At 55.4% G+C, this 26,375-nt stretch overlaps 1 protein-coding gene across 3 annotated transcripts in view; it reads left to right on the top strand.

Annotated features, from left to right (window-relative positions):
* LOC103171851 (copine-3) overlaps positions 1-20,343 on the top strand; it is a 42,549-nt gene extending 22,206 nt beyond the window's left edge. Inside the window, exons 1-16 of one of the 3 annotated variants that reach the window (XM_042341686.1) lie at positions 10,523-10,662; positions 11,975-12,103; positions 12,425-12,604; positions 12,997-13,071; positions 13,627-13,698; positions 14,644-14,727; positions 14,850-14,939; positions 15,338-15,436; positions 16,044-16,127; positions 16,743-16,802; positions 17,944-18,077; positions 18,186-18,240; positions 18,422-18,473; positions 18,770-18,903; positions 19,272-19,508; positions 19,786-20,343. In XM_042341686.1, the coding sequence (XP_042197620.1) occupies positions 11,975-12,103; positions 12,425-12,604; positions 12,997-13,071; positions 13,627-13,698; positions 14,644-14,727; positions 14,850-14,939; positions 15,338-15,436; positions 16,044-16,127; positions 16,743-16,802; positions 17,944-18,077; positions 18,186-18,240; positions 18,422-18,473; positions 18,770-18,903; positions 19,272-19,508; positions 19,786-19,899 (1,599 nt within the window). In that variant the 5' untranslated portion in view covers positions 10,523-10,662 and the 3' untranslated portion in view covers positions 19,900-20,343. Of the gene's footprint in view, positions 1-10,522; positions 10,663-11,974; positions 12,104-12,424; positions 12,605-12,996; positions 13,072-13,626; positions 13,699-14,643; positions 14,728-14,849; positions 14,940-15,180; positions 15,277-15,337; positions 15,437-16,043; positions 16,128-16,742; positions 16,803-17,943; positions 18,078-18,185; positions 18,241-18,421; positions 18,474-18,769; positions 18,904-19,271; positions 19,509-19,785 lie in introns of those variants that run through there. The other 2 variants (XM_042341687.1, XM_042341685.1) reach the window with 2 other exon arrangements.
* The last annotated feature ends 6,032 nt before the right edge of the window (positions 20,344-26,375 follow it).

Here is a 26,375-nt window from a genome sequence, read left to right as displayed (position 1 = left end):
AACAGTAAAAGTTTTTATAAATATAATAATAATCCTTGCATTTGATATAGCGCTTTTCACGTCTTCTAGACGTCTCAAAGCTCTTCACAGAATAGACTGTAAAGTGAATTGACTGTATATTTATATTAAGAGAACGAGTGTGGTAAAGGGGAATGTGGGCCCATTAAAGAGCATTGTAGGTTTTATTTATTTAGAATCGATAATGTTCCTGCAGCTGAATATGGACAAGAAGGAAGCCATACTCCTTGGCTCCCGTCAATGTCTTCACTTCTGTGGATCTAAACTCATCCTCCCTGGACTCTCCCTCAGACTCACCGAACCAGTGCGCAATCTCGGCGTCCGGTTCGACCCCCAACTGTCCTTCCTCCCCCACATCCAGTCCCAGACCAGGACTGACTTCCTCCACCTCCACCACATTGCCCGCCTCTGACCGTACCTTACCCCAAATGCAGCCGAAACCCTTGTGCATGTGTTGTCACCTCCCGCGTGGATTACTCCAACACACTCCTCGCCGGTCTCCCCAGCTCCACCATTCACAAGATCAGCTCATTCAGACTCTGCTGAACACATACTGACCCCGACCAAACTCCGTCCCCACATCTCACCAGCTCTGGCCCAGGCTCCACTGGCTCCACATCACCGAATAGATTGACTTCAAGATCCTCTTGTGTTCAAATCCCTTCACTCTTTGGCACCTCCTTCCCTCTCCGATCTCCTCAATCCCCAATCCACCACCTAGCGCCTCTGCTCGACTGGCACTGGCTCCTGCTCGTCCATCACACCCTCCGCCCCACCATCGGAGGTTGCGCTTTCAGCCACTATGCCCGAAAACTCTGGAATGCTCTCCCTCAATCCCTCTGCCTTGTCCCCTCTCTCCCCTTTTTCAAGACCTGCTTAAAAACCTTTCTCTTTGACCGTGTTTATGGCCACCTCCCCACTCCCCCCGGCTCGGATTCCGGCTCTGCCATGTTAAGCGCTCTGAGATGCTACCCTGCGTGGACGGTGCTATATAAGTGCAAGTTGTTGTTGTAGGCGAGACTATATGGACAATAAGGAAATGGCAGGCTTGTTGAATGAATACTTTGCTTCTATTTTCAGTAGAGGACAAAATACCAGCGGTAAAAGGGAACCTAAAAATAAGCCAAAGAGAAGTACGAAATGGATATAATATGAATATAAAAATGGTAATGGAGAAAATAATGGGACTAAAGATAGACAAATCTCCAGGACCTGATGGATTCCACCCCAGAGTATTAAAACAAGTACAACACAAAATTCCATTTGTATAGCACCTGGGGAGGAAATTGCAGATGCGATAAAAGTCATAATTTTCCAAAGCTCAGTATTTGGGAATTGTGCCTTTGGATTGGAGAATTGTAAACGTCACTCCATTATTTAAGAAGGGAGGGAGGGAGAAACCAGGTAACTACATACCTGTCAACTTAACCTCAGCTGTGGGGAAGTTACTGGAATCTCTCTTCAGGGACAGAGTAACTGAGCACTTGGACAAGTATGAGCTAATCAAGGCATGGATTGTGGAGGGTATGTCATGTCTGACAAATCTAATCTAATTTTTTGAGGAGATCACTAACATGCTGGATACGAGAGTGTATATGGATGTTGTCTGCATGGACTTCCAGAAGGAATTTGATAAGGTTCCGCACAATAATAATAATAATTCTTGGATTTGATACAACGCTTTTCATGTCCTCTAGACATCTCAAAGCGCTTTACAGAATAGACTGTAAAGTGAATTGACTGTATATTTGTGGGTGAAACGTGGCAGCCAATTGCGCACAGCAATGTCCCACAAACAGTCGTGGATTGAAAATGACCAATTTATTATTGTTTTGTTTTGGAGGGATTATTATTAGGCTCTGTGTGGAGTAAGAAAACTTGCCCAAGGTTTCGCCCTCTGCCTGGAATTGAACCCAGGTGTCCTGTTTGCAAGGCGAGTGCTCTAATCGCAGAGCTACAGAACTTCACTCAGCACAAGAGGTTATTAGCAAAAATAAAAGCTCATGGAATTGGAACTTGCGACATGGCTTAGTAATTGGTTGGGAGGCAGGAAACAGAGTGGGACATGACAGGTGGTGTTCCCCAGGGGTCTGTACTGGGGCCTCAGCTTTCCACCACATATATATAATATATATATAATATCTAGTATATAAATGACTTGGATGAAGGAATAGAGAGTTTTATATCCAAATTTGCAGATAACAAAGTTAGAAGGCACAGTAAATCATGTAGATGGGATCAGGAAGTTACAAAGGGACTTAGATGAAGCAAGTGGGCAAAACTGTGGCAGATGGAATTCAATGTGGGGTCAGCTACTATGGATCCGAAAATAGCAAAACAAAATATTTTCTAAATGTGAGAAACTAAGAATGGAGGATTTGGGTGTCCACATACAGAAATCACTAAAAACAAGCTCACAGGTATAAAAAGTTATCAAAAAGGCTAATGGGATATTGGCCTTTATCTGAAGGGGGCTGGATTACATAGGAGAGGAAATGATCCTTCAACTATATAGAGTCTCGGTCAGACCCCATTTGGAGACTGTTCGGTTTTGGACACTGCACCTCAGCAAGGATATATTGGCTCTAGAGGAGGTGCAATGCAGAATCACACAGAATGATACCAGGGTTAAATTATGATGACAGGTTGCATAAACTTGGTTTCTATTCCCTTGAGTTTAGAAGGTTGGGGGGTGATCTGATTGAGGTTTTAACATTTTTAAAATGGATCCATTCACATCTTCAAGACCGAGGTGGGCAGATGTTTGTCAGGTCAGGGTATTAAGGGATATGGGGCAAAGGCGGGTAATTGGATTTGAAGTACAGATCAGATACAGAATCTTATACAATGGGGAATAGGCTGAGGGACTGAATGGCCTACTCCTGTTTCTATGTTTCTAGACGGCACTATATCAAATGCAAGCTTTCCTTGCTACCCCACATCCGTTCCCTGACCAGGATCACATTTGTGATTCCCTGACCTCCGCCATATTGCCCGTCTCCGTCCATACCTCACAACCGATGCAGCTGAAACCCTTGCCCACTCCTTCGTCACTTCCCGGCTGGACTATTCCAATGCCCTCCTCACTGGTCTCCACCACACACAACATCCAATTAATTCAAACCTCTGCCGCCCGGATACTCACCCCCACAAAACTCTGTCTCCCCATCACCCCCAGTCCTCGCCAGGCTCCACTGGCTCCCAATTACTGAATGGATTGATTTCAAGATCCTCTCACTCGTTTTCAAATCCCTTCACTCTCTCACACTTCCCGACCTTACCCCCAACTCAACCACCCGCTGCCTCCACTCTGCCGGCTCTGGCTCCCTGTTTGTCCCTTGTCCTTCCGCTCCACCATCAGAACTTCAGCCACTACACCCCAATACTCTCTCCCTCAATCGCTCTGCCTTGCCCCCTCCCTCCCCACCTTCAAATTCTGCCTAAAGACCTTCCTTTTTGATTATGCTTACAGTCACCTCCCCCCTCCCCGGCTCGTTGTCAGACTCCTCTACTGTGAAGCGCTCTGGGAAACTACATTGGATGACGGCGCTGTGTAAATGCAAGTTGTTGTATTTACTTAGTGCCTTTCACGGGGCAGCATCTTGCAGGACTGACAATCAGTGTGTGTGTATGTGTGGGGGGGGCGTGGGGAGTTGGAAATCTGGGTTTTGATTTGAATCCTGTCTACCCCCTCCCCATAAATCTTTTTCTACTAACCATATGTTTGTATTGTGCCCTTCACATAGTGTAGCCTCTGGTAGGGCATCGTAGCTATCCGGGGGCTCAGACCCGGGGAGGGCTTTGTCTTTGGAAAGAGGGGGGGTATATAGTGGGGGGGTTATATAGTGGGGGGGGGGTATAGCGTGGCCATATAGCGGGGAGGGGGTTGGTATAGGGGGGTATAGCGGGCGCATATAGCGGGGAGCTTTAGTGGGGTGGTTGTAGTGGGGGGGTAGAGCGGGGGGGTGTATAGCGGGGGCGGTTATGCGGGGGGTTTTATGCAGGGGCGGCTATGTGGGGGGGCTAGGTGGGGGGGTATGGCGGGGTGTGGGAGAGGGTGTGGGCGTGTGTATGTGTGGGGGGGGGCTGTATGTGTGGGGGGAGGGTGTGGGGGTGGGGGGGAGGGTGTGGGGGTGGGGGGAGGGTGTGGGGGTGTGTGTGGGGGGGGGGGAGAGGGGGGTGTGTGTGTGGGGGAGAGGGGAGGGTGTGGTGTGTGTGTGTGGGGGGGAGGGGGGGTGTGGGGTGTGGGGGGGGGAGAGGGGGGTGTGTGTGGGGGGGTGTGGGGTGTGGGGGGGGAGGGGGTGTGTGTGTGTGGGGGGGTGTGGGGTGTGGGGGGGGTGTGGGGGGGGTGGGGTGTGGGGGAGAGGGGGGGTGTGGTGTGTGTGTGGGGGGGGTGTGGGGTGTGGGGGGGGGGGTGTGTGTGGGGGGGGGGGGGGTGTGTGGGGTGTGTGGGTGTGTGGGGGGGGTGTGTGTGTGGGTGTGTGGGTGTGGGGGGGAGGGGGGGGTGTGGGGGGGGGGGGGGTGTGGGGGGGGTGTGTGTGTGGGGGGGGAGAGGGGGGTGTGGGGTGTGTGTGTGGGGGGGGTGCTGTGGGGGGGAGGGGGGTGTGTGGGGGGAGAGGGGGTGTGTGGGGGGGTGTGGGGGGGGGTGTGGGTGTGGGGGGGGGGAGTGTGTGTGGTGTGTGTGTGGTGTGTGTGGGTGTGGGGGAGAGGGGGTGTGGGGGAGGGGGGTGTGGGGGGGTGTGGGGTGTGGGGGGGGAGAGGGGTGTGGGGGAGGGGTGTGTGGGGGGGTGGGGGGGGAGGGGTGTGGGGGGGGAGGGGTGTGTGTGGGGGGGTGTGGGGGGGGGGGGGGTGTGTGGGGGAGGGGGGGTGTGGGGGGGGTGGGGGGGGGAGGGGGTGTGGGGGAGGGGGGGGGGGGGTGTGGGGGGGGAGGGGGGTGTGGGGGAGGGGGGGTGTGGGGGGGGGGGGTGTGTGGGGGGTGTGGGGTGTGGGGGGGAGAGGGGGGTGTGGGGGGGGGGTGTGTGGGGGGTGGGGGGGGAGGGGGGTGTGTGGGGGGGGGGGGGAGGGGGGGTGTGGGGGGGGGGGGGGGGGGGTGGGGGGAGGGGGGGTGTGGGGGAGGGGGGTGTGTGGGGGGTGTGGGGGGAGGGGTGTGTGTGGGGGAGGGGGGGTGTGGGGGGGGTGTGGGGGGGAGAGGGGTGTGTGGGGGAGGGGTGTGTGTGGGGGGAGGGGGGGGGGAGGGGGTGTGTGGGGGGGAGGGGTGTGTGTGGGGGAGGGGGTGTGTGTGTGGGGTGGGGGGTGGGGGGAGGGGTGTGTGTGGGGGTGTGTGGGGGGGAGGGGGGGTGGGGGGTGGGGGAGGGAGGGGGTGTGTGGGGTGTGTGTGGGGGGGAGAGGGGGTGTGTGGGGGGAGGGGTGTGTGGGGGGGGGGGGGGGGGAGAGGGGGTGTGTGGGGGGAGGGGTGTGTGTGGGGGGAGGGGTGTGTGTGTGTGGGGGTGTGGGGGGTGTGGGGGGGAGAGGGGTGTGTGGGGGGAGGGGTGTGTGTGTGGGGTGTGTGGGGGGTGTGGGGGGGAGGGGGTGTGTGGGGGGGAGAGGGGGTGTGGGGGGGGTGTGGGGGTGTGGGGGGAGGGGGGTGTGGGGGGGTGTGGGGGTGTGGGGGGGAGAGGGGGTGTGTGGGGGGGGGGGGTGTGGGGGGGAGAGGAGGAGCAGTATTATTCTGTTTGATGTCGAGGGAAACGGAAGGAAGTTGCAGATTAATCGGGAGGAGCGGCTTCAGGGGCGGGAACGGGGCCGCGCGGGGAGAGGGAGGGGGGGGGGTGTGGGGGGGGGTGTGTGGGGGGGGGGTGGGGGGGGGGTGTGTGTGTGGGGGGGTGTGTGGGGGGGCTGTGTGTGGGAGGGGGGCTGTCTGTGTGGGGGGGGCTGTGTGTGGGAGGGGGGCTGTGTGGGGGGGGCTGTGTGTGTGTGGGGGGCTGTGTGTGGGGGGGGGGCTGTGTGTGGGAGGGGGCTGTGTGTGGGGGGGGGGGCTGTGTGTGTGTGGGGGCTTGTGTGTGGGGGGGCTGTGTGTGGGAGGGGGCTGTGTGTGGGGGGGGGGGGGCTGTGTGTGGGGGGGCTGTGTGTGTGTGGGGGGCTGTGTGTGGGGGGGGGGCTGTGTGTGGAGGGGCTGTGTGTGGGGGGGGGGCTGTGTGTGTGGGGGGCTGTGTGTGGGGGGGGGCTGTGTGTGGAGGGGGCTGTGTGTGGGGGGGGCTGCTGTGTGTGTGGGGGGCTGTGTGTGGGGGGGGGCTGTGTGTGGGAGGGGCTGTGTGTGGGGGGGGGTTGTGTGTGGGAGGGGGGCTGTGTGTGGGGGGGGGGGGGCTGTGTGTGGGGGGGCTGTGTGTGGGGGGGGCTGTGGGGGTGTGTGGGGGGGCTGTGTGTGGGGGGGGCTGTGTGTGGGGGGGGGCTGTGTGTGGGGGGGGGCTGTGTGTGTGTGGGGGGGCTGTGTGTGGGGGGGGGCTGTGTGTGTGGGGGGGCTGTGTGTGGGGGGGCTGTGTGTGGGGGGGGCTGTGTGTGGGGGGGGCTGTGTGGGGGGGGGGCTGTGTGTGGGGGGGGGCTGTGTGTGGGGGGGGGTGTGGTGGGGGGGGGCTGTGGGGGGGGCTGTGTGTGGGGGGGGCTGTGTGTGTGGGGGGGGGGCTGTGTGTGGGGGGGGGCTGTGTGTGTGGTGTGGGGGGGGAGGCTGTGGTGTGTGTGGGGGGGGGCTGTGTGTGGTGTGTGGGGGGGGGCTGTGTGTGTGTGGGGGGGCCTGTGTGTGTGTGTATGTGTGTGTGGGGGGGGGCTGTGTGTGGGGGGGGGCTGTGTGTGTGGTGTGTGTGTGTTGGGGGTGGGGGCTGTGTGTGTGGTGTGTGTGTGGGGGGGGCTGTGTGTGTGTGTGGGGGGGGCTGTGTGTGTGGGGGGGCTGTGTGTGTGTGTGTGTGGGGGGGCTGTGTGTGTGTGGGGGGGGGGGGCTGTGTGTGTGTGGGGGGGGGGTGTGTGGTGGGGGGGGGGGTGGTGTGGTGGGGGGGGGGCTGTGTGGTGGGGGGGGGCTGTGTGTGGTGGGGGGGGCTGTGTGTGGTGGGGGGGGGTGTGTGTGGTGGGGGGGGCTGTGTGTGTGGTGGGGGGGGCTGTGTGTGTGGGGGGGGGCTGTGTGTTGGTGGGGGGGGCTGTGTGTGGGGGGGGGGGGTGGGTGGGGGGGTGGTGGGGGGGGGGTGTGGGGTGGTGTGGGGGGGGGCTGTGTGTGTGGTGGGGGGGCTGTGTGTGGTGGGGGGGGGGCTGTGTGTGTGGTGGGGGGGTGGGCTGTGTGTGGTGGTGGGGGGGCTGTGTGTGTGGTGGGGGGGGGGCTGTGTGTGTGGTGGGGGGGGGGCTGTGTGTGGTGGTGGGGGGGCTGTGTGTGTGGGGGGGGGGCTGTGTGTGTGGGGGGGGGCTGTGTGTGTGGTGGGGGGGGTGGGCTGTGTGTGGTGGTGGGGGGGGGCTGTGTGTGTGGTGGGGGGGGCTGTGTGTGGTGGTGGGGGGGGCTGTGTGTGTTGGGGGGGGTGCTGTGTGTGGTGGGGGGGGGGGCTGTGTGTGTGGTGGGGGGGGCTGTGTGTGGTGGGGGGGGGGCTGTGTGTGTGGTGGGGTGGGCTGTGTGTGGTGGGGGGGGGGGGCTGTGTGTGTGGGGGGGGGCTGTGTGTGGTGGTGGGGGGGGCTGTGTGGGGTGGGGGGGGGTGCTGTGTGTGGTGGGGGGGGGGCTGTGTGGTGGGGGGGGGGGCTGTGTGTGGTGGGGGGGGGGGCTGTGTGTGTGGTGGGGGGTGGGCTGTGTGTGGTGGGGGGGGTGACCATGTTAAAACCATTTGTCCGGGAGCCGGGACTTAACTCAAAACTAATGAAGCTGAGGGGTGAGAGGTTGTGTGTGTGTGTGTGAGGGCTGTATGTGTGTCAGGCTGTGTGTGTGTGCGTGTCAGGCTGTGTGTGTGCGTGTGTCAGGCTGTGTGTGTGCGCGTGTCAGGCTGTGTGTGCGCGTGTCAGGCTGTGTGTGTGCGTGTCAGGCTGTGTGTGTGTGCGCGTGTCAGGCTGTGTGTGTGCGCGTGTCAGGCTGTGTGTGCGCTTGTCAGGCTGTGTGTGCGCATGTCAGGCTGTGTGTGTGCGCGTGTCAGGCTGTGTGTGTGCGCGCGTGTCAGACTGTGAACCTGCGTTTCAGGCTGTGTGTGCGCATGTCAGGCTGTGTGTGTGCGCATGTCAGACTGTGCGCCTGCGTTTCAGGCTGTGTGTGTGCGCATGTCAGGCTGTGCGCCTGCGTGTCAGGCCTTGTGCGTGCGTGTCAGGCTCTTCCGCTGTTAAGTGCACAGGGACGCTACCCTGCGTGAGGGGCATAATATAAATGCAAGTTGTTGTTGCTCCACATCCCCGCCCCACCATTGTCGGTCTGGCCTTCAGCCACTCTGCCCCCACCCTCTGGAACTCCATCCCACAGTCCCTTCGCCTCGCGCCCTCCCTTCATCTCCTTCGGGCGCTTCTCAAGACCCTCCTCTTCGAACGCACTTTGGTCACCCTCCTACTCCTACCCTCCACCCCTCCTGATCCCACCCCCCAGCACGGGTCCAAATCTCTGACTGTGCAGCACCTTGGGACGTCCTCCTGACGTGAAGGAGTGTAACTGGTTCTTCTTGTTGACTGAGTTAGGTTTGTTTTTTGCAAAACGCAGCTGAAGTGATTTGCGTTTGGTGGCTGTGAGATTGTTGATGTGAGGCCACTTGTCATAAAGGAATCTTTAGGAAGAGGAATCTCTTTTTTCACAAGAATTCAAAGCGGAAAAATGTATTGAGCCAAATGATGGCACCCACAGAACTCGCTCACACCCAATGAGTTTGTTTGGGATAAATTTTAAAATGAAAATCTTTCTAAATTTGTACCTTGTGTAACAGGCTGGCTCCATGGCTTGGTTTCTTCTCTCTGAGTCAGGAGATTGTGGGTTTAGGACAGTCTAAGCTGATGCTCCATTGCAGTGCTGGGGGGTTTTGCTCTGTCGTTAAACCGAGGACCCATCTGCCTGTTTAGGTGGACGTTAGAAGTTTCCACGGTACTGTTCAAAAAGAGAAGGGAGTTTCTTTCTCTCTCTCGCTCTCCCAGTGTCCTGACCAACAATTCCCCCAAATAAAATCGGTCACTCACTCCATGGCTGTTTTGGTACATTCCTGTCTGCAACTGGCTGCCACGTTTCACCCACAAACGACACAGTCACTACACATTGCAGTAAATCCTGTGAAGGAAGCACTTTGAGACATTGTGATGACGTGATAAGTATTGTTCCTTTTATCAGGAAGAACTCTGGCCTTTTAAGTGTTGTGGGTGAGTAATAATAATAATAATAATCCTTGCATTTGATATAGCGCTTTTCACGTCTTCTCGACGTCTCAAAGCGCTTCACAGAATAGACTGTAAAGTGAATTGACTATATTTGTGGGCGAACGCGGCAGCCAATTGCGCACAACAATGTCCCACAAACAGTCATGGATTGAAAATGACCAATTTATTATTGTTTTTATTTTGGAGGATTATTATTAGGCTCTGTGTGGAGTAAGGAAACTTGCCCAAGGTTTCGCCCTCTGCCTGGAATTGAACTCAGGTCTCAGGTTGGGGCAATGTGTTGGTGGTGTGAGAATGTAACTGGCTTGGGGAAGGTGAGTGTTTTTTTACAAAATATATATATTGATTTGTTGATATATATTTGTGCTCGTCTCAGACAGTATCAAACCTGTTACATAAAAGATAACACACAAGTTATTATCCCATTGCAGGACATAACAGACCCGGCCCCTTGTGGCGGAAATGGGGGGTGGGCAGTAGCGCACTCCACTTTGCTGAAGGGAGCAAGGCTTCCCCGCCTCAGGGTTTTGACACCCTTTGCTGGGCGGGGTTACCTAGTGAGTGCGCCCTGATGCCCCCCTTCCCCCTGGTAGGGATGTGAGCGCAGCTAACGCAAGAGCAGTTGTGGCTGGGGTCAGGCCCAATTTGGTCTTTGCCGCGCCTGAGCCGAGCTTCAGCGTGTCCCTCAGTACGTAGCCCCTGATCCTAGCGCGTGTGAGCCTGAGGAGGGTGAATGGTAACTGACGAGGAGATTCACTCATTGGAATGGATCCACAGTGTGCAGCTCCTGTGTATTTGGTTTGTGTATCTCTCCGCATGGCCATGGTAACTTGCTGAGACATTGGGATGTGATGGGTCTTTGTGATTGGTCTTTATTCATGGAGTCCTGGAGCTCAGTGGTTAGAGCACTCACCTCGCAAGTCAGAGGACCTGAGTTTGATTCCCGGGCAGGCCGAAATGTTGGGCACGTTTCCTCACTCCACACACACGCCTCTGTTTACCAGCAGTAAGTAGGAACCTGGTTGTTAGTTGATTGGCGGATCGCTTTTCTGGCGGTAATAAACAGAGAGAGAGAGAGTGACGGTCCTCTCTCTCCACTCCTCCATATTTTCTCTGGCCCAATACTCAGTCAGTGAGTGTGTCATGTGTACAGGTCAGTGTGTGGAGGGTGTGGAGATCATAGAATCAGAATAGTTCAGCACAAAAAGCTGAGTCAATTCTGACGGAATCAGACTGCCTGTGGGTGTGGGTGGGGTGAGCAGTATTGTTTGGAGTCAAGAGACTGAGGAAGCCGCAGCAACTGTATGTTAAACTAGTTTTTCTTTATCTTCCGATTCACAAAGGAGAAGTGAGTGTGTGCGTGTGTATGTGTCTGTGTGTGTGTGGGGTGGGGGGTTTGATCAGATCAGGGCTCTGTCCTTAGTCCCCTCCTCTTCAATATCTATATGCTCCTTCTTGGTGACATCATCCGCAGACAGGGTGTGGATGACACCCAACTCTACCTCTCTGCCTCCAGCCTTGACTCCAGGACCCGCTGCTGTGCTGACAGAATGTCTGTCAGACATCAAGCCCTGGATGAGAGCTAACTTTCTTTAGTTGAACGTCTTGATTGGCTCCCGGCATCACCATCCATGGTTGCACACCCACCTTACTAAGCCAGTCCGGAACCTTGGCATCTTGTTTGACCCTCAACTATCCTTTCTACTCCACATCTGCGTAATGACCCGCTCTGCCTTCCCCACCTCCGCAACATTGCCCGGCTTCACCACTGTCTCACACTGCAGGCCGCCGAAATCTTCACACACCCCTTCATTACATAGAGGCTCGACTCTGCAAACTCATTGCTTGTCGGCCTCCCCAACTCCTCCCTCCACAGGCTGCAGATCATCCAGAATTCTGCAGCCCATGTCCTCTCCCACACCAGGCTCAGTGACCCTATCGCCTCCATCCTTGCCCAACTCCACTGGCTTCCCATCATACATTTATGGCTTTGCTGCCCCCGACCTCTCTGACCTACTAACTCCCTACCATTCTGCTCACTTCCTCCACTCAGCAGGATCTGGCCTGCTTTACGTCCCCCGCCGCGCTCGCCCCAATATTGGTGGGCGGGCCTTCTGCCAATCTGTCCCCACCCTCTGGAACTCCATCCCGCAGTCCCACCATTTCGCCCCCTCTCTCGCCACCTTCAGGACCCACGTCAAGACCCTCTTCGACCGTGTTTCGATCCCCTGCTCCCCCCCCGCCCTCCACCTTCCCCGACCGCCAGCTCAGGTCCATAACTCTCGGTTCAGCGCCTTGGGACGTCCTCCCGACATGAAAGGCTCTTTACACATGTAATTTTGTTACTGTGTGTGTGTGTGGATGTGTTTGTATGTGTGTGTGTGTGTGAGGAGATGGATTTGGTATGTGTGTCAGTGATGGGTTCCTGTTTTTCGAAGATGGCTGACTGTGTTTGTGTGTGTGTGTGCATGCGTGTGTAGGGGGGTGGGCGCTGGGGCTGTGGAGGTGAAGGGAGGTGTATGACACAGGCTGTTGTGTGTTTGGGGGGGGTGAGGGGCTGGGCTATGGGGGTGAAGTGGGTGTATAACAGTTAGTGACGGGCTGCTGTTTGCAGATGGCCGACTGTGTGACCAAGGTGCAGCTGACGGTGTCCTGCGAGAGTTTGATGGACAAAGATGTTGGTTCAAAGTCAGACCCCATGTGTGTGCTGCAGCAGAGCCTCGGTGAGGACCAGTGGACAGAGGTGAGGATCGGAGCGCCACTGCTAACTGCTGCTCAATGACTGGACACTGTTTGCTCCTGGGAGTGCTGATTCCCCCCCCCCCCCCGAGTTAGGTGCAGACTGCGGGGGGTGGGTCCCAGTGAGAGACCACGGACCCTCCTTCCCCTCTTTTAGATCACGACCAAAGACTTTCCTCTTCGGCCATGCTTACAGTCACCTCCTCCCTCCCTCCCCCCCACCATGGCATCAAGATCCGCCACTGTTAAGCGTGCGGGGCGCTGTGTAAATGCCAGTCGCTGCTGTTGTTGGCTGTGTGCAGGTGTTGACTCCGCCCTCTCATAGATGGACCGCACGGAGAGAGTGAAAAACTGTGAGAAGCCGGAATTCGCCAAAAAGCTGTTGGTGGATTATTTCTTCGAGCGAGTCCAGAAACTGAAACTGGGAATTTACGACATCGACAATAAATCCACGTCCCTGAACGATGACGATTATCTCGGAGGAGTGGAGTGCACACTCGGCCAGGTATCCCTCCCTCCCCTCCCCCGAGACATTATCCCCACACCGCCCCCAGCCCTCTAGGGGCACATTGGGCTTATTGGTCAGGTTGGTGCTGAAAGGGTGAAGGCAGGGTCAGGGGTGGGGATGAGGAGTGGATAGGTGGGGGCACAGGGAAGGCTGGCATTAAGGGGGGCAAGCGGCCACTGACCGGGGGGGTAGGGGCACGAAGCTGGCACAGGGAAAGGGGAATTGAGACAGTGGGGAGGAGGTGTGGGCACTCGGGGGCGGGAGGGGAGAACACACAGGGAGACTGGCATATGGGGGATGGGGAAGGTGAGATGGGGGGAGGGTGTGTGGGCGAGCGGGGGTGGTGGTGGGGGGGAGTGAGCCTGGTAATAATGTTACTGTTTTTGAAGATTGTCTCCAGTAAAACATTCACACGACCTCTGGAGCTGAAGAAAGGGAAGCTGGCGGGGAAAGGCAGGATCACGGTGAGTGAGGAAACCAGCCTCCAAATAACAACCCAAATACCCGCCATCACTCGGCCGAGACATCCATTTAAGGGAAGGATCTAAAGGCTGGTCCCAGTCTCTGGTGTTTTGGAAGTGAAGTGAGAATTGGTGACCCCTGTGGGAGGAGTGGGATATCCTGGGGTGTCTGGTATCTGAACCCTGACACTGGATGTTTTGCCTTTTGTGACGCTCGGGGCCAGATCCCTGTAATCTTGGGGTTTATTGAGAGCGTTTGTGTGTTTAATGAGTCAGTTTAGCGCTGGCCGTTGGCTGAGTGCTGCAAAGTGTGACCCAGAATCAGACAGATTGTTACGTCATGAAGAGGCCATTGGGCCCATCATGTTCTCGGGATCTTTAACTTCCACTTGAACCGGCAGACGGGACCTCAGTTTAACGTCTCATCTGAAGGAGGGATCTGACATTCTGTAGAAGCCTGTATCAGGTCTCCTCTGACCCTCACTGCTCCAGTGTAAACAGTCCAAGTCTGACAGCGTCAGGGACTCAAACACTGAAGCAATGTTTTCATTATTGTAGATCGTCGCTGAAGAAATCCACGATAAACGCACGGCAGCGTTTCAGATGGAAGCCAGGAAACTAGAGAATAAGGTGTGTATCTTACTGGGGCGACATTCCGAGACTAATACTGAATAAACAGTAGCTACTGGTGTGTCAGTAACTGTGAGATTCTTGTCAGCGATTACTTTATATTAATATAACAATAATCTGGCATTTGATATAGCATCATATCATGTCTTCGAGACATCTCAAAGCGCTTCACAGGATATACTGTAAAGTGAATTGACTGTATATTTTGTGGGTGAAACGCGGCAGCCAATTGCGTACAGCAGCGTCCCACAAACGGTCATGGATTGAGTGACACAATTATTACAATTATTTATCTTTTTGAAGGGATTCTTATCCCTGGAAAAGCAATTCACCAATGAACTAACAACCAGGTTCCTATTTACTGCTGGGTAAACCGAGGTGTGTGGAATAAGGAAACTTGCCCAACATTTCGCCCTGCCCAGGAATTGAGCCCAGGTGTCTCGCTTGCGAGATGAGTGCTCTAACCACTGAGCTACAGGACTCCACTCTGTGCTGAGAGCTGTTAGACCAGAGGCTCAGCACTAACCTGCCCCAGTAGGGTAAACCGAGGGTAATCGGCAGCTGAAGTGGGAAATGGTGGTTGAAACTGAGGATCTGGGCTGGGGGGATGGGCGGGGGAGACCATGTAGGTTGAAGAGCTTTCTTTTATCCAAACTCTTTTGTGTGATCTTGTGAATGATTTTATTTTATATACAATTTGTTGAAATTAAATGTTTTCAAATGAAATTCATAACAAGTTGTTCTCAAGACCCTCCTCTTCAGCTGGCCCATTGGTCATCCCCCTGCTCCTATCGTCCCTGTCCTCCATCCCTCTCAATCCCATACCCCAGCTCAGAGGCAAACCCTTAACTGTCCAGCGTCTTGGCACTTCCTCCTGACATGAATGGCGCTGTGTAAATGTCATTTATTGTTGTTGTTGAAATTAAATGTTTTCTTGTTTGACAGGATTTTATGGGCAAATCGGATCCATTCCTGGAGATCTTCAGACAGGGGGACGACGGCTCTTGGCAGCTGGCTTACCGTTCCGAGGTAACGAGAAGCATCTGGTCTGAGCTACGCGCTCGGCCATGTCACTAGGTGACAGAGGGACAACCTCACGGTGACAGAGACTCAGACCCCACAGCTTATAGCAGCCTCTCCTGTGTTTGCAGGTCATCAAGAATAATCTGAACCCGAACTGGAAGAGTTTCTCGGTCTCGCTGCAGTCGCTGTGTCACGGGGATGTGCAGAAACCTGTTAAGGTGCTGTATCCACGCGCTCGCTCCTGAGCTGCCCATCACATCCAAGGCTGATCATCCCGCATCCATTATATCCCGCGGAGCTCACGCAATGTTGTTTTTAAAAAAAAGCTGATGGGTGATTGACGAGAGATGGATTGAGTGACAGAAGGCTGGAGACACCATGTGGTCACCATGTGCCTCTCACCATGTGCCTCTCCTGTCCCCGGCTGCCCCTCTCATTCCCAGTTTGTTTCACACTCAGGTCTCTTGCAGCGATGATGATGACAACTCCTCCTCCGACCTGATCGGGGAGTTCGTGGTTGAAGTTCAGGAGCTATTGGGAGCGAAAGAGCAAGTGGTGAGGCCTGAATCTCTGTGGCTGTCTAACTCCCTCTGTTGGCTGCCTTCTCCCCCTGCAGGTCACCTGCTTGGACTATGATGGTGATGGCTCTCATGATCTGATAGGCGCTTTTGAAACTGACTTGTCTAAACTGCAGCAAGTGGAAGGCGGCTCTCCGGTGAGCTGTGTTTATTATTCCCTCTGATTGACGGTGCCCTTTGGGTGATGTTTCTCTGCTCCCAACACTGAGTGGGATTCACATTCGCCAACAAAAACAACAAAAAATCACATTACACACTGGCTTTCACGTCGGGAGGACATCTCAAAGCGCTTCACAGGATATATTGTAAAGTGTATTTTATGGGTGAAACGCGGCAGTCAATTGTGCACAGCAGTGTCCCACAAACAGGCATGGATTGAGTGACCAGAGTTTATCTTTTGAGGGATTATTACCCCCCCCCACCCCGGAAAGCAATCCGCCAATCAACTAACAACCAGGTTCCTACTTACCTCAGGCAAGTTTCTTTACTCCACATTCCTCTGTTACCTAGGTAACTAGTTTAACTAATTTAATAAGTTTAACAGACGTGTGGAGTAAGGAGACTTGGCTGAGGTTTCACTGGGTATGAAACTTCAAATCTTCAGCTTTAAGTCAAGCCTCGAGTTTATTCTTTCCCTTTTTTCACTTAACAACTGAACACAAGTAATGGGGGAGTTTGTCTGGTTTAAATCTGTGCTCTTCAGCTATTTGTTTTTCGCTTCCCCCCCCCCCCTTCCCTCCTCAGATGGAGTTTGACTTCATTAATCCTGAAAAGAAGAAAAAGAAAAGTTATAAAAACTCTGGGATTCTGCGTGTGAAATCCTGTAAGGTAATCACTCACATCAGTGCCACTCAACTGTGTGTTCATCACATGTGATTGGGGTACACACACACTGCCTCCCCCCACACACACACACACTGCCTCCCCCCACACACACACACACTGCCTCCCCCCACACACACACACTGCCTCCCCCCACACACACACACTGCCTCCCCCCACACACACACACTGCCTCCCCCCACACACACACACACTGCCTCCCCCCCACACACACACACAGCCTCCCCCACACACACACACTCAGCCTCCCCCACACACACACACTGCCTCCCCCCACACACACACACTGCCTCCCCACACACACACACACTGCCTCCCCCACACACACACACTGCCTCCCCCCACACACACACACTGCCTCCCCCCACACACACACACTGCCTCCCCCCACACACACACACTGCCTCCCCCCACACACACACACTGCCTCTGGCCTCTACACACACCCTCCACCCTGCCTATCCCCCAGCGCACACACATACACTGTACACACTGCTTCCGCGCCCCCCCCCACACCCTATTAGCCCCTCATGCTAGTGCCCCAGACCATGACCCCCCCCAGTGACACTGATACCATCTCGGGTTGTGTTTTATTTACAGATTGAAACGGAATACTCCTTCCTCGATTACGTGATGGGCGGATGTCAGATCAACTTCACTGTGAGTTTCCTTTCACATAGATCTGGGGGCATCTCTGTACCCTGGGGTAGCTGTGCAGCAAGACAGCGGCAACAGCCCCCAGTCACGCTCCTCCTCTCCCCTGCGCCCCCTCCCACTCCTTCGCCTCTAGAACCTGTGCGTCTTTGCCATTTTACCTCCACCTGAACAGGCAACATATTGTCTGCTGGGGTTTGAGGCTCTTTGCTGCGGGGGTGGTGGGGGGTTTGGGGTGAGCAGCCCCCCCCCCCCCACCCTGGGGCTCGCACACACACTGGAGAGAATCATAACCTGCCCAGCCCACCTCTCCCCGTCCACCTCTCCCCACCCTGCCTATCCCCGTCCACCTCTCCCCACCCTGCCTATCCCCGTCCACCTCTCCCCACCCTGCCTATCCCCGTCCACCTCTCCCCACCCTGCCTATCCCCGTCCACCTCTCCCCACCCTGCCTATCCCTGCCCACCTCTCCCCACCTCTCCCCACCCTGCCTATCCCAGCCCACCTCTCCCCACCCTGCCTATCCCAGCCCACCCCCCCCCCCCCCCCCCCCCCCCTGCCCACCTCTCCCCACCTCTCCCCACCCTGCCTATCCCCGTCCACCTCTCCCCACCCTGCCTATCCCTGCCCACCTCTCCCCACCCTGCCTATCCCAGCCCACCTCTCCCCACCCTGCCTATCCCAGCCCACCTCTCCCCACCCTGCCTATCCCTGCCCACCTCTCCCCACCCTGCCCACCTCTCCCCACCTCTCCCCACCCTGCCTATCCCTGCCCACCTCTCCCCACCCTCCCACCTCTCCCCACCCTGCCTATCCCCGTCCACCTCTCCCCACCCTGCCCACCTCTCCCTACCTCTCCCCACCCTGCTTATCCCAGCCCACCTATCCCCGTCCACCTCTCCCCACCTCTTCCCCGCCCAGCCTCTGCCCTGCCTCTCCCCGCTCTGCCCTGCCCCGCCCGGCCTCTGCCCTGCCTCTCCCCGCTCTGCCCTGCCCCGCCCGGCCTCCGCCCTGCCTCTCCCCGCTCTGCCCTGCCTCTCCCCGCTCTGCCCTGCCCCGCCCGGCCTCCGCCCTGCCTCTCCCCGCTCTGCCCTGCCTCTCCCCGGCTCGTCTTGCTGGTAACTCTCTGTGATTCTCTCTCCTGCAGGTTGGTGTTGACTTCACCGGCTCCAATGGAGATCCTCGCTCCCCAGACTCCCTCCATTACATCAGTCCCAATGGCATGAATGAATATCTGTCTGCAATCTGGTCAGTCGGGCAAGTGGTGCAAGATTATGATACGTAAGTGATTTCACCCCCACGTCCCACCCTGCCCCCCCTCTCCCGCTGCTCAGCGCCATCCTCCCTCACCCTCTTCCTCGCTCACTGTCTACTGTGTTTCCTTCACAGAGACAAGCTGTTCCCTGCATTTGGATTTGGAGCTCTGGTCCCTCCTGATGGGAAGGTGAGTTACTGAGTTTTCAGTGAAGCATGTTCTATGGTCCCAGCCCCTCCTTCCCCCCCCACGGCCCCTCCGGTGTGGGCTGGGTGTAATGTCCGCAATGGGTGCCCGCTGGAGAGCTGGGGAGGCTTTAACAACCATTTTCTAGTCTCTTCTGTAAATGTCATTGTCTCTGCTTCCTCAGGTTTCCCACGAATTCTCCTTGAATTTCAACCCCACCAACCCCTATTGCCAAGGTACTGTGTGCGCCTGTGCGTGCGAGTGCCCGTGCGTGCGAGTGCCCGTGCGTGCAAGTGCCCGTGCGTGCGTGGGAGAGCCTCTGTGCGTGCGTGCCAGTGCCTGTGTGTGCCTGCGCGTGCGTGTGCCTGTGCATGTGTGCCTGTGCGCGCGTCCATATGTGTGGTCGCCAGTGCCTTTTCTCTTGGTCAGGCTGGCTCAGCGGCTTGCACACACTTGCCCTGGCTCCTGTGCTAGGGTTGGGTTTGAAGTGACTGTGTGTGTTGGAGGTGAAGTGACTGTGTGTTCTGTGCAGGTGTCCAGGGAGTTATTGACGCATATCGTAATGCGCTGGTCAATGTGAAGCTTTACGGCCCAACCAACTTCTCCCCCATCATCAGCCATGTCTCCAGGTTTGCTGCTGCTGCCGCTCAGCAGCCGACAGCCACAGTGAGTACTGGTCGAGTGACGGTGGGGGCTGCAGTGTGACCCAGATTGTAGCTGTGTGTCTGTGCTGTGTGTGCGCCTGCTCTGTGTGCGCGCCCGTGCTGTATGCGCGCCAGCGCTGTGCACCCCAGCGCTATGTACGCCCGCACTGTGTACGCGTCCGCGCTCTGTACACGCCCCCGTGCTATGTGCGCGGTGCTGTGTGTGCGCTCGCGGTGCTGTGTGTGTGCGTGTGCGCATTGGGTGTGTGCGCGTACATGCACGCGGGTGGTGCTGTGTGTATGCGTGCACGTACGGTGCTGTGTGTGTGTGCGCGTGCGTGCGCGTGGTGCTGTGTGTGCGTGTGAGCGCTGACCTGTCCTCTGGCACAGCAATACTTTGTGTTGCTGATCATCACTGACGGGGAGATCACAGACCTGGACCAGACCCGCAACGCCATCGTGGCTGCCTCACGGCTGCCAATGTCCATCATCATTGTGGGGGTGGGCAGCGCTGACTTCAAGGCCATGGAGTTCCTGGACGGGGACGAGGGGGTCCTCAAGTCACTGACAGGGGAGCCCGTCGCTCGCGACATCGTCCAGTTCGTGCCTTTCCAGAAGTTTCAGAACGTGAGTGGATTGTTGTGTGGGGTGTGGGGGAGGGTGGAAAGGGGCGAGGGGGAAGGAGGAGAGAGGCATGTGTGGGGGGAGGTGGGGAAGAGGGGTGAGGAGGGGATGTGGTGGGAGGGAGAAGGGCTGGGGTGGGAGGAGGAGAGGGTGGAGTCGGGGGGGGGGGGGCGGCAGTGGTGGGAGTTGGAGGAGAGAGGGAGGGCAGGGCCAGTGGGGGGAGGAGGGGGCGATGAGATCTGGCTGATGATGTGCTGCTCTGTGTGTGTTTGTATCTCAGGCTCCCAAGGAGGCTCTGGCCCAGACCGTTTTGGCCGAAGTCCCCAAACAGCTGGTGTCGTATTACAAACTACGGAACCTTCCACCCCCCAACTCCCCACAGTCCAACAAGTAACCCCCCTCCCGCACTGCCACCCTGCCCCCCCCCCCACTGCCCAACCCCCGTGCCCCCCGCTCAATATAATGCCAAACCACTTAGAGTTCAGGACCAATCCGCCCTCTGGTGTGGTCAGTGCCGCACCTGGCAATGCTACGGCTTGTGTTTCACTGGCGCTTGGCTCTCCATTGCTGCTCTCTTTGCCTTGTTGAAGCTTTCCCTTGTGTAATGTGTAAAAGTGCCTAACTCACCGCGCACATAAACAGCTTCCAATCAAGTTCTATGTGTAGATTAAGCTGCTCGACACCATCGTGATCCCCGTCCACAAACCTTTGTCTCAAATATAATGTACTGTCGGAGGCAACAGTTTGTGTACTTTTGATTTTTATTCCTCTTATTCCCTCTTATGTCTCACTCACACCCACATGAACACACAAATACATCCACCCACACCCACCCACACACACCCACCAAAGCACACGCACACCCACCCACACACACACCCATCAAACCACACATCCACACACCCACCAACCCACACACCCAACCAGATGCCCACTCACCAACCCACCCACCCACATGCCACCATCCCACACACACACACATGCACACACCCACGGCCTCTATTCAACATGACATTAATGGTTAAGTCACTAACTACCCAGGTTGGTTGTTTCTTGGGGTTGGTTTACTGCTCTTTACATTGTATTAACATTTCCCGGTAATTAACAGTAAATGTCTGGTCTGCACTGACTGCTCTGAGCTGAGGGAATCCTCAGTCGGTGGGCGCTGTGCCTGTCGCCTGTTGATTATCACCTCAAGCTGTCAGTCAGTGCGTCACATCCTGTAAAGTGCTGTGGGATGGGGGCTGTTAGGAGGTTGTGGTGGGATAGCTGATGGCTGCATCATTGTTACCCTCCTCTCCTTGCCCCCCTCCTCATGTCCCCCTCCACCCCCATGTCCCCCCTCCCCCCCATGTCCCCCCCTCCCCCCTGTCCCCCCTCCCCCCCCATGTCCCCCCCTCCCCCCCATGTCCCCCCCTCCCCCCATGTCCCCCCCCCCCCCATGTCCCCCCCCCATTTCCCCCCTCCCCCTGCCGATTCTAAAATCCGAGATTAAAGAGGCAGGAATCTTAGACTTCAGTCTGATTTCACGGGTTGGAATATAACTTTTCGGTAGCTTTTATATTTTGACACTTGACTTTAAATAAAGAAATTAAAGTAAAGCAGTGTCTGGTTTCAGTGGCTTTATTCCCTGCAGTGTTACTGCCTCCAAGCCCAGGGTCAAGGTGAGGAATAATACATAATAATAATACATACATTTACACAGCGCCTTTCGCATCAGGAGGACATTGCGAGACGCTGGACAGTCTGATCTTCACCCGAGCTGATGGTTGGGATCAGGAGGGGTGGAGGACAGGAAGGGTAGGGATAAGGGTGATCTAAGGCACGGTTGAAGTGGAGGGTCTTGGGACAGGTTTTGAATAATAATATTTCCATTTGATACAGCGCCTTATCACGTCGTTGCGACGTCTCAAAGCGTTTGACAGGATATACTGCAAAGTGAATATGGGTGAAATGTGACAGCTAATTGTGCACAGCAGTCAGTGTCCCACAAACAGTCTTGGATTGTGTTTGTTTGGAGAGTTGCTTGGTCAAGTTTCCTTACTTCATTCTCGCCATCAGTTGGGAACCTGGCTGCCTATCCTCCATCCCTCGCTCCCTATCCTCCATCCCTCGCTCCCTTCCTCACTGGGGCTGCTGACAATTCAAACATGTTGGGTGTTGAGGGCGGAGGTTCTCTGAGAGCCACGAGGAGGCAGTGCAGACCAGACCAGGACTAGTGGCCAGTGGATTACTGTCCCCACCACAAGAGCAAAAATAGTCATAGTCGAGCAGTAAATGGTACTAACACGGCCCACACCTGATCTTAGCCAACAGCCCGAGAGTGTGGGTCACTGATCTCAGCCACAGCACAGTGGGGAGGGCTACAACTACTCACTGCCCTGGGGGAGGGAGGGGCAAACCAGTCAGGGCTATGATCACAGACACTGCCATCTTCCCCACACCTCCCCTTATTGGCTGAACCTTCTCAGGATTCCTGCCGTACAAGAGCGTGAGATTAACCACACCGCTGTGTGCTGCCCACACGCACTGCCCCCCCATCCCATACCATGCCCTGTGCCCCCACACCCCACCCATCACGCCCCCACCCCCACTCCTGTTAACCCTGCAAGACAAAGCCCTACCCGGACAAGATGGACAAGTAGCAGGCAGACACCCAGCTGACCCCCCAAAAAAGTCTGTCTCTCACTCTATGTGCGAGTCTCTGCTTGGACCTGAATCTTTCACACTGGCCTCTTGTCAACAGCATATGACATCCTTTTTGAACACTGTGCTGGGAATGTGCATTATTTATACACCCACCTGCTATTTGTACATATTAGATCCCTCCAGTTAATCCCCTCCAGATTTTCACCTGTTAATAATGTCTGTGATATTTCTCCCTCAGGAAGCCACAGGCCGACACAGCGACCAGGATTTAGCTGTGAGAAGAGCCTGATATATATATATATATATATATATATAAATAAAATATATATAAAAATAATGTGGTTACTCAATCTACGACTGTTTGTGGGACACAAACTCTCAAGCAGTGAGAGGCACGGGACAGCAATAAAGACCCCTCCCTCCCCCCACTCGGCCTATGGACACTGTGATTCTCACACCTTTCTGGCCAAAGTATTATAATAATAATAATCCTTGCATTTGATATAGCACTTTTTACGTCTTCTCGACATCTCAAAGCCCTTCACAGAATAGACTGTAAAGTGAATTGACTGTATATTTGTGGGCGAACGCGGCAGCCAATTGCGCACAGCAATGTCCCACAAACAGTTGTAGATTGAAAATGACCATTTTATTATTGTTTTGGTGTCTGGAGTAAGGAAACTTGCCCAAGGTTTTGCCCTGCCTGCAATTGAACCCATGTGTCGCTTGCAAGGCGAGTGCTCTAACCACTGAGCTACAGGACTCCTGTATTACATGGCCTGTGACACTAGTTTGTCTTTAAAATTTCAGATGCAAAAACTGAGTGGATCTTATATTCAGTGTTAATTTGAAGCCATTTTTCGGCATTTTTTTAAAGAAAGAAACTTTAATAACATCCAAAATTAAGCCTAATGGAAGAATTGCTCGCGGTTCTGCTGAGATTCCACTCTGCCTCTGCCTTTACCTGCAGGCCGCCGAGACACTGATCTCCTCTTTCACCGCGTTCCGACTTGACTATGCCAACTGCCTGCTCGCTGGGCTTCCCAACACTTCCCTCCACAAGCTGCAGATTATTCAAAGCTCTGCAGCTCGTGTCCTCTCCCGCATTAGGTCCCCCAAACCAATCACCACCGTTCTTGTCCGGCTCCACTGGACCCCCATCCATCAGAGAATCGAGTACAAAACCCTTGTTCTCACCTTCAAAGCCCTCCACGGCTTTGCACCCCTCTACCTCCTAATCTCACATCAGCCTGCCCGCTTCCTCCGCTCAGCAGACACCGGCTGCTTCAGGTCTCCCGCACTTCCCACCCCACCACTGGTGGTCGGGCATTCGACATCTCTGCCCCCACACTGTGGAACTCTATCCCGCAAGCCCTCTGCTTCACCCCTCTCTTGCCTCCTTCAAGTCCCGTCTAAAGACCTTCCTCTTCGACCGTGCCTTCAGCCACCCTCCAACACCCACCCCCCACCCCCTGCACTTCACCCCTCCTGACCCCAACTCCCAGCTCGGGTCCAAAAACCCCTGACTGTCCATCGCCCTGGGATGTCTTTCTGATGTGATGGCTGCTATACAAATGTAATTTGTTGTTGTTTCTCCTCTAGCCCCCACACCGTCTTGTGCAGCGTTCCTCAGGGCTCTGTCCTTGTCCCCTTCTCTTCAAAATTGACATGCCCCCTCTTGGTGACATCATCCAAAGACATGGCGTCAACTTCCACATGTATGCGGATGACACCCAACTCTATCTTTCTGCCTCCATCCTCGACTTCAGGACCCACTGCTGTCCAGACAGACTGCCTGTTGGACATCAAGTTCTGGATGAAAACAAACATTATTATTATTGTTATTATTATCCTTGCATTTGATATAGTATCCTCCAGTTGAATGTCAACATGACCAAGGCCCTCCTGCTTGGCTCCGTCACCCGTCATGGATGCACTATAAACCTTATGGAGCCAATACTGAACCTCAGGGTCCTGTTCGACCCTCAAATGTCCTTCATTCCCCACATCCCTACCATGACCCGCTCTGCCTTTCCCCACCATTGCTCGGCTCCGCCACATGCCTCACACCGCAAGCCACCAAGACCCTCATCCACGCATTCATTACATTAAGGGTCGACTACACAAACTTCCTGCTTGTCGGCCTCCCCAACTCCTCCCTCCACAGGCTGCAGATCATCCAGAAATAACTCTGCAGCCCGTGTCCTCTCCCACACAAGGCTCCATGACCCTATCACCCCCATCCTCGCCCGGCTCCACTGGCTTCCCATCACACAGAGGATACAGTTCAAGATCCTGGTCCACATCTTTAACTCCCTTCACGGTCTTTAACCTCCCTCTTCCTTGCATTTGATATAACATTTTATCACTTTCCGCCAATTGACTGACAGCCGACTTCTTAGTTACTGCTGGTAAACAAAGGCGTGTGATGTAAGGAAACTTGCCTAATGTTTTGCCCTGCCCGGAATCAAATCCAGGTCCTCTCACTTGTGAGGCGAGTGCTCTAACCACTGAGCTACAGGACTCTACAAAGAAATGTCGTCTCTGTGGTCACCAGTGTCAGTCCGCCTGGTCTTGTGCCCCCTCCACCACCATCACCCGACTGTCTCAGTGGCTGCTATCTCAGGCAAAAACCTTTGAACTGATTCCAATAATTTCTCGTTAATAAACCAGCTCTGATCAAAAATGATAGGCTCTCTCTGTGCCTCCAACATTATCTCCTATCCCTCCCCTGTGAAGCTATGAGGCAGCGACAGCATCTGACCAGTTGACGATTTGGGGCCTGGTTTTGGTTGTGGAAACAGGTCACTTGGGGGTGGCGGGGGGGGGGGGGGGGGTGGCAGGGCAACCTACATGCCTGTTTGTGGAACATGATTCAGTTTAATTATAATAATAATAATCCTTGCATTTGATATAGCTCCTTATCGCATCCTGGAGACGTCTCAAAGTGCTTCACAGAATATATTATAAAATGTAGTGGCTGTATATTTTGTGGGCGAAATGTGGCAGCCATTTGCGCACAGGACGTCCCACAAACACCCGTGAATGAGTCACCAATTTTGTAACGTTGGGTGATTGTTGGCCAGGACCCAGGGAGAGAGAAATTCCATTAATGTGGCTGAGGTTGTGTGTGTTGTGTGTGTGGGGGAACCTGTAGCTCACAAAAATAAAGAGGGCAATTGTTGACCCCAATCAATGTCCCAGATTCCAACCCCTCATCACTGTGTCAGGATATAGCAAGGAGGTGATTTGTGGGATGACAGACACTGTCTGAACCTTTTAATAATATAAAATTCAAGGTACGGATCAGCATGATCTTATAGAAAGGCACAACAGGCTCGAGAGGCTGAATGGCCTCCTCCTGTTCCTGTGCTCCTACACGTTTTCTTTCAGAAAACAAATCGTGTTATTTTGCGGGAGAGGCGGGAAAAAATTGGGGATGAGGTTTTTTATATAGAAAAGTAAAAAGTTGTGAAACTTTTAATTTGTTTTATACACTGGGGGTGTGGGGAATGGGTGTGTGGGTGGGGGTTGTTTGGGGGGTTGGGGGTTGTGTGTGTGTGGAGGGTGTGGGTGGGTGTTTGTGTGTGGGTGTTTGTGGGGGATGTGAGTGGGGGGGTGTGGGGCTATATGGGTGTTTGTGGGGGGTGTAGGTGGGGGTGTGGCTGTGTGTGTGGGGGGGCTTTGTGGGTGTTTTGTGGGTGTCTGTGTGTGCGGGTGGAGGTGTGGGTGTTTGTGGGGGTTGTGCTCTGTGTGGGGGGCTGTGGGTGTTTGTGTGGGGGTGTGTGGGGGGTGTTTATGGGAAGAGTGTGGGGGGGTGTGTGGGTGTGTTTGTGGGGGGGGCGTGTGGGGTGTGTTGTGTGGGTGTGTGTTTGTGTGTGGGGGGGGTGTTTGTGGGGAAGAGTGTGGGGGGGGTGTGTGGGTGTGTTTGTGTGGGGGTGTGTGGGTGTGTTTGTGTGGGTGTGTGTTTGTGTTGGGGGGGTGTTTGTGGGGTGTTTGTGTGGGGGGGTGTGTGGGTGTGTTTGTGTGGGGGAGTGTTGTGGGTGTGCTTGTGTGGGGGGGGTGTGGGTGTGCTTGTGTGGTGGGGTGTGTGGGTGTGTTTGTGTGGGGGTGTGTGTGGGGTTGTTGTGGTGGGGGTGTGTGTGGTTGTGTGTGGGGGTGTTTATGTGGGGGCAGGGGAGTGTGGGGTGTTTTAGGTGTGTGTGTTGTGTGGGGTGTGTT

Source organism: Callorhinchus milii, unplaced genomic scaffold, assembly GCF_018977255.1.
Source record: "Callorhinchus milii isolate IMCB2004 unplaced genomic scaffold, IMCB_Cmil_1.0 Scaffold18, whole genome shotgun sequence".
In the NCBI taxonomy this organism is placed as follows: Eukaryota; Metazoa; Chordata; class Chondrichthyes; order Chimaeriformes; family Callorhinchidae; genus Callorhinchus; species Callorhinchus milii.
The sequence above is the reverse complement of the archived record's forward strand: the minus strand, read 5'-3'. Positions and strand labels throughout refer to the sequence as shown.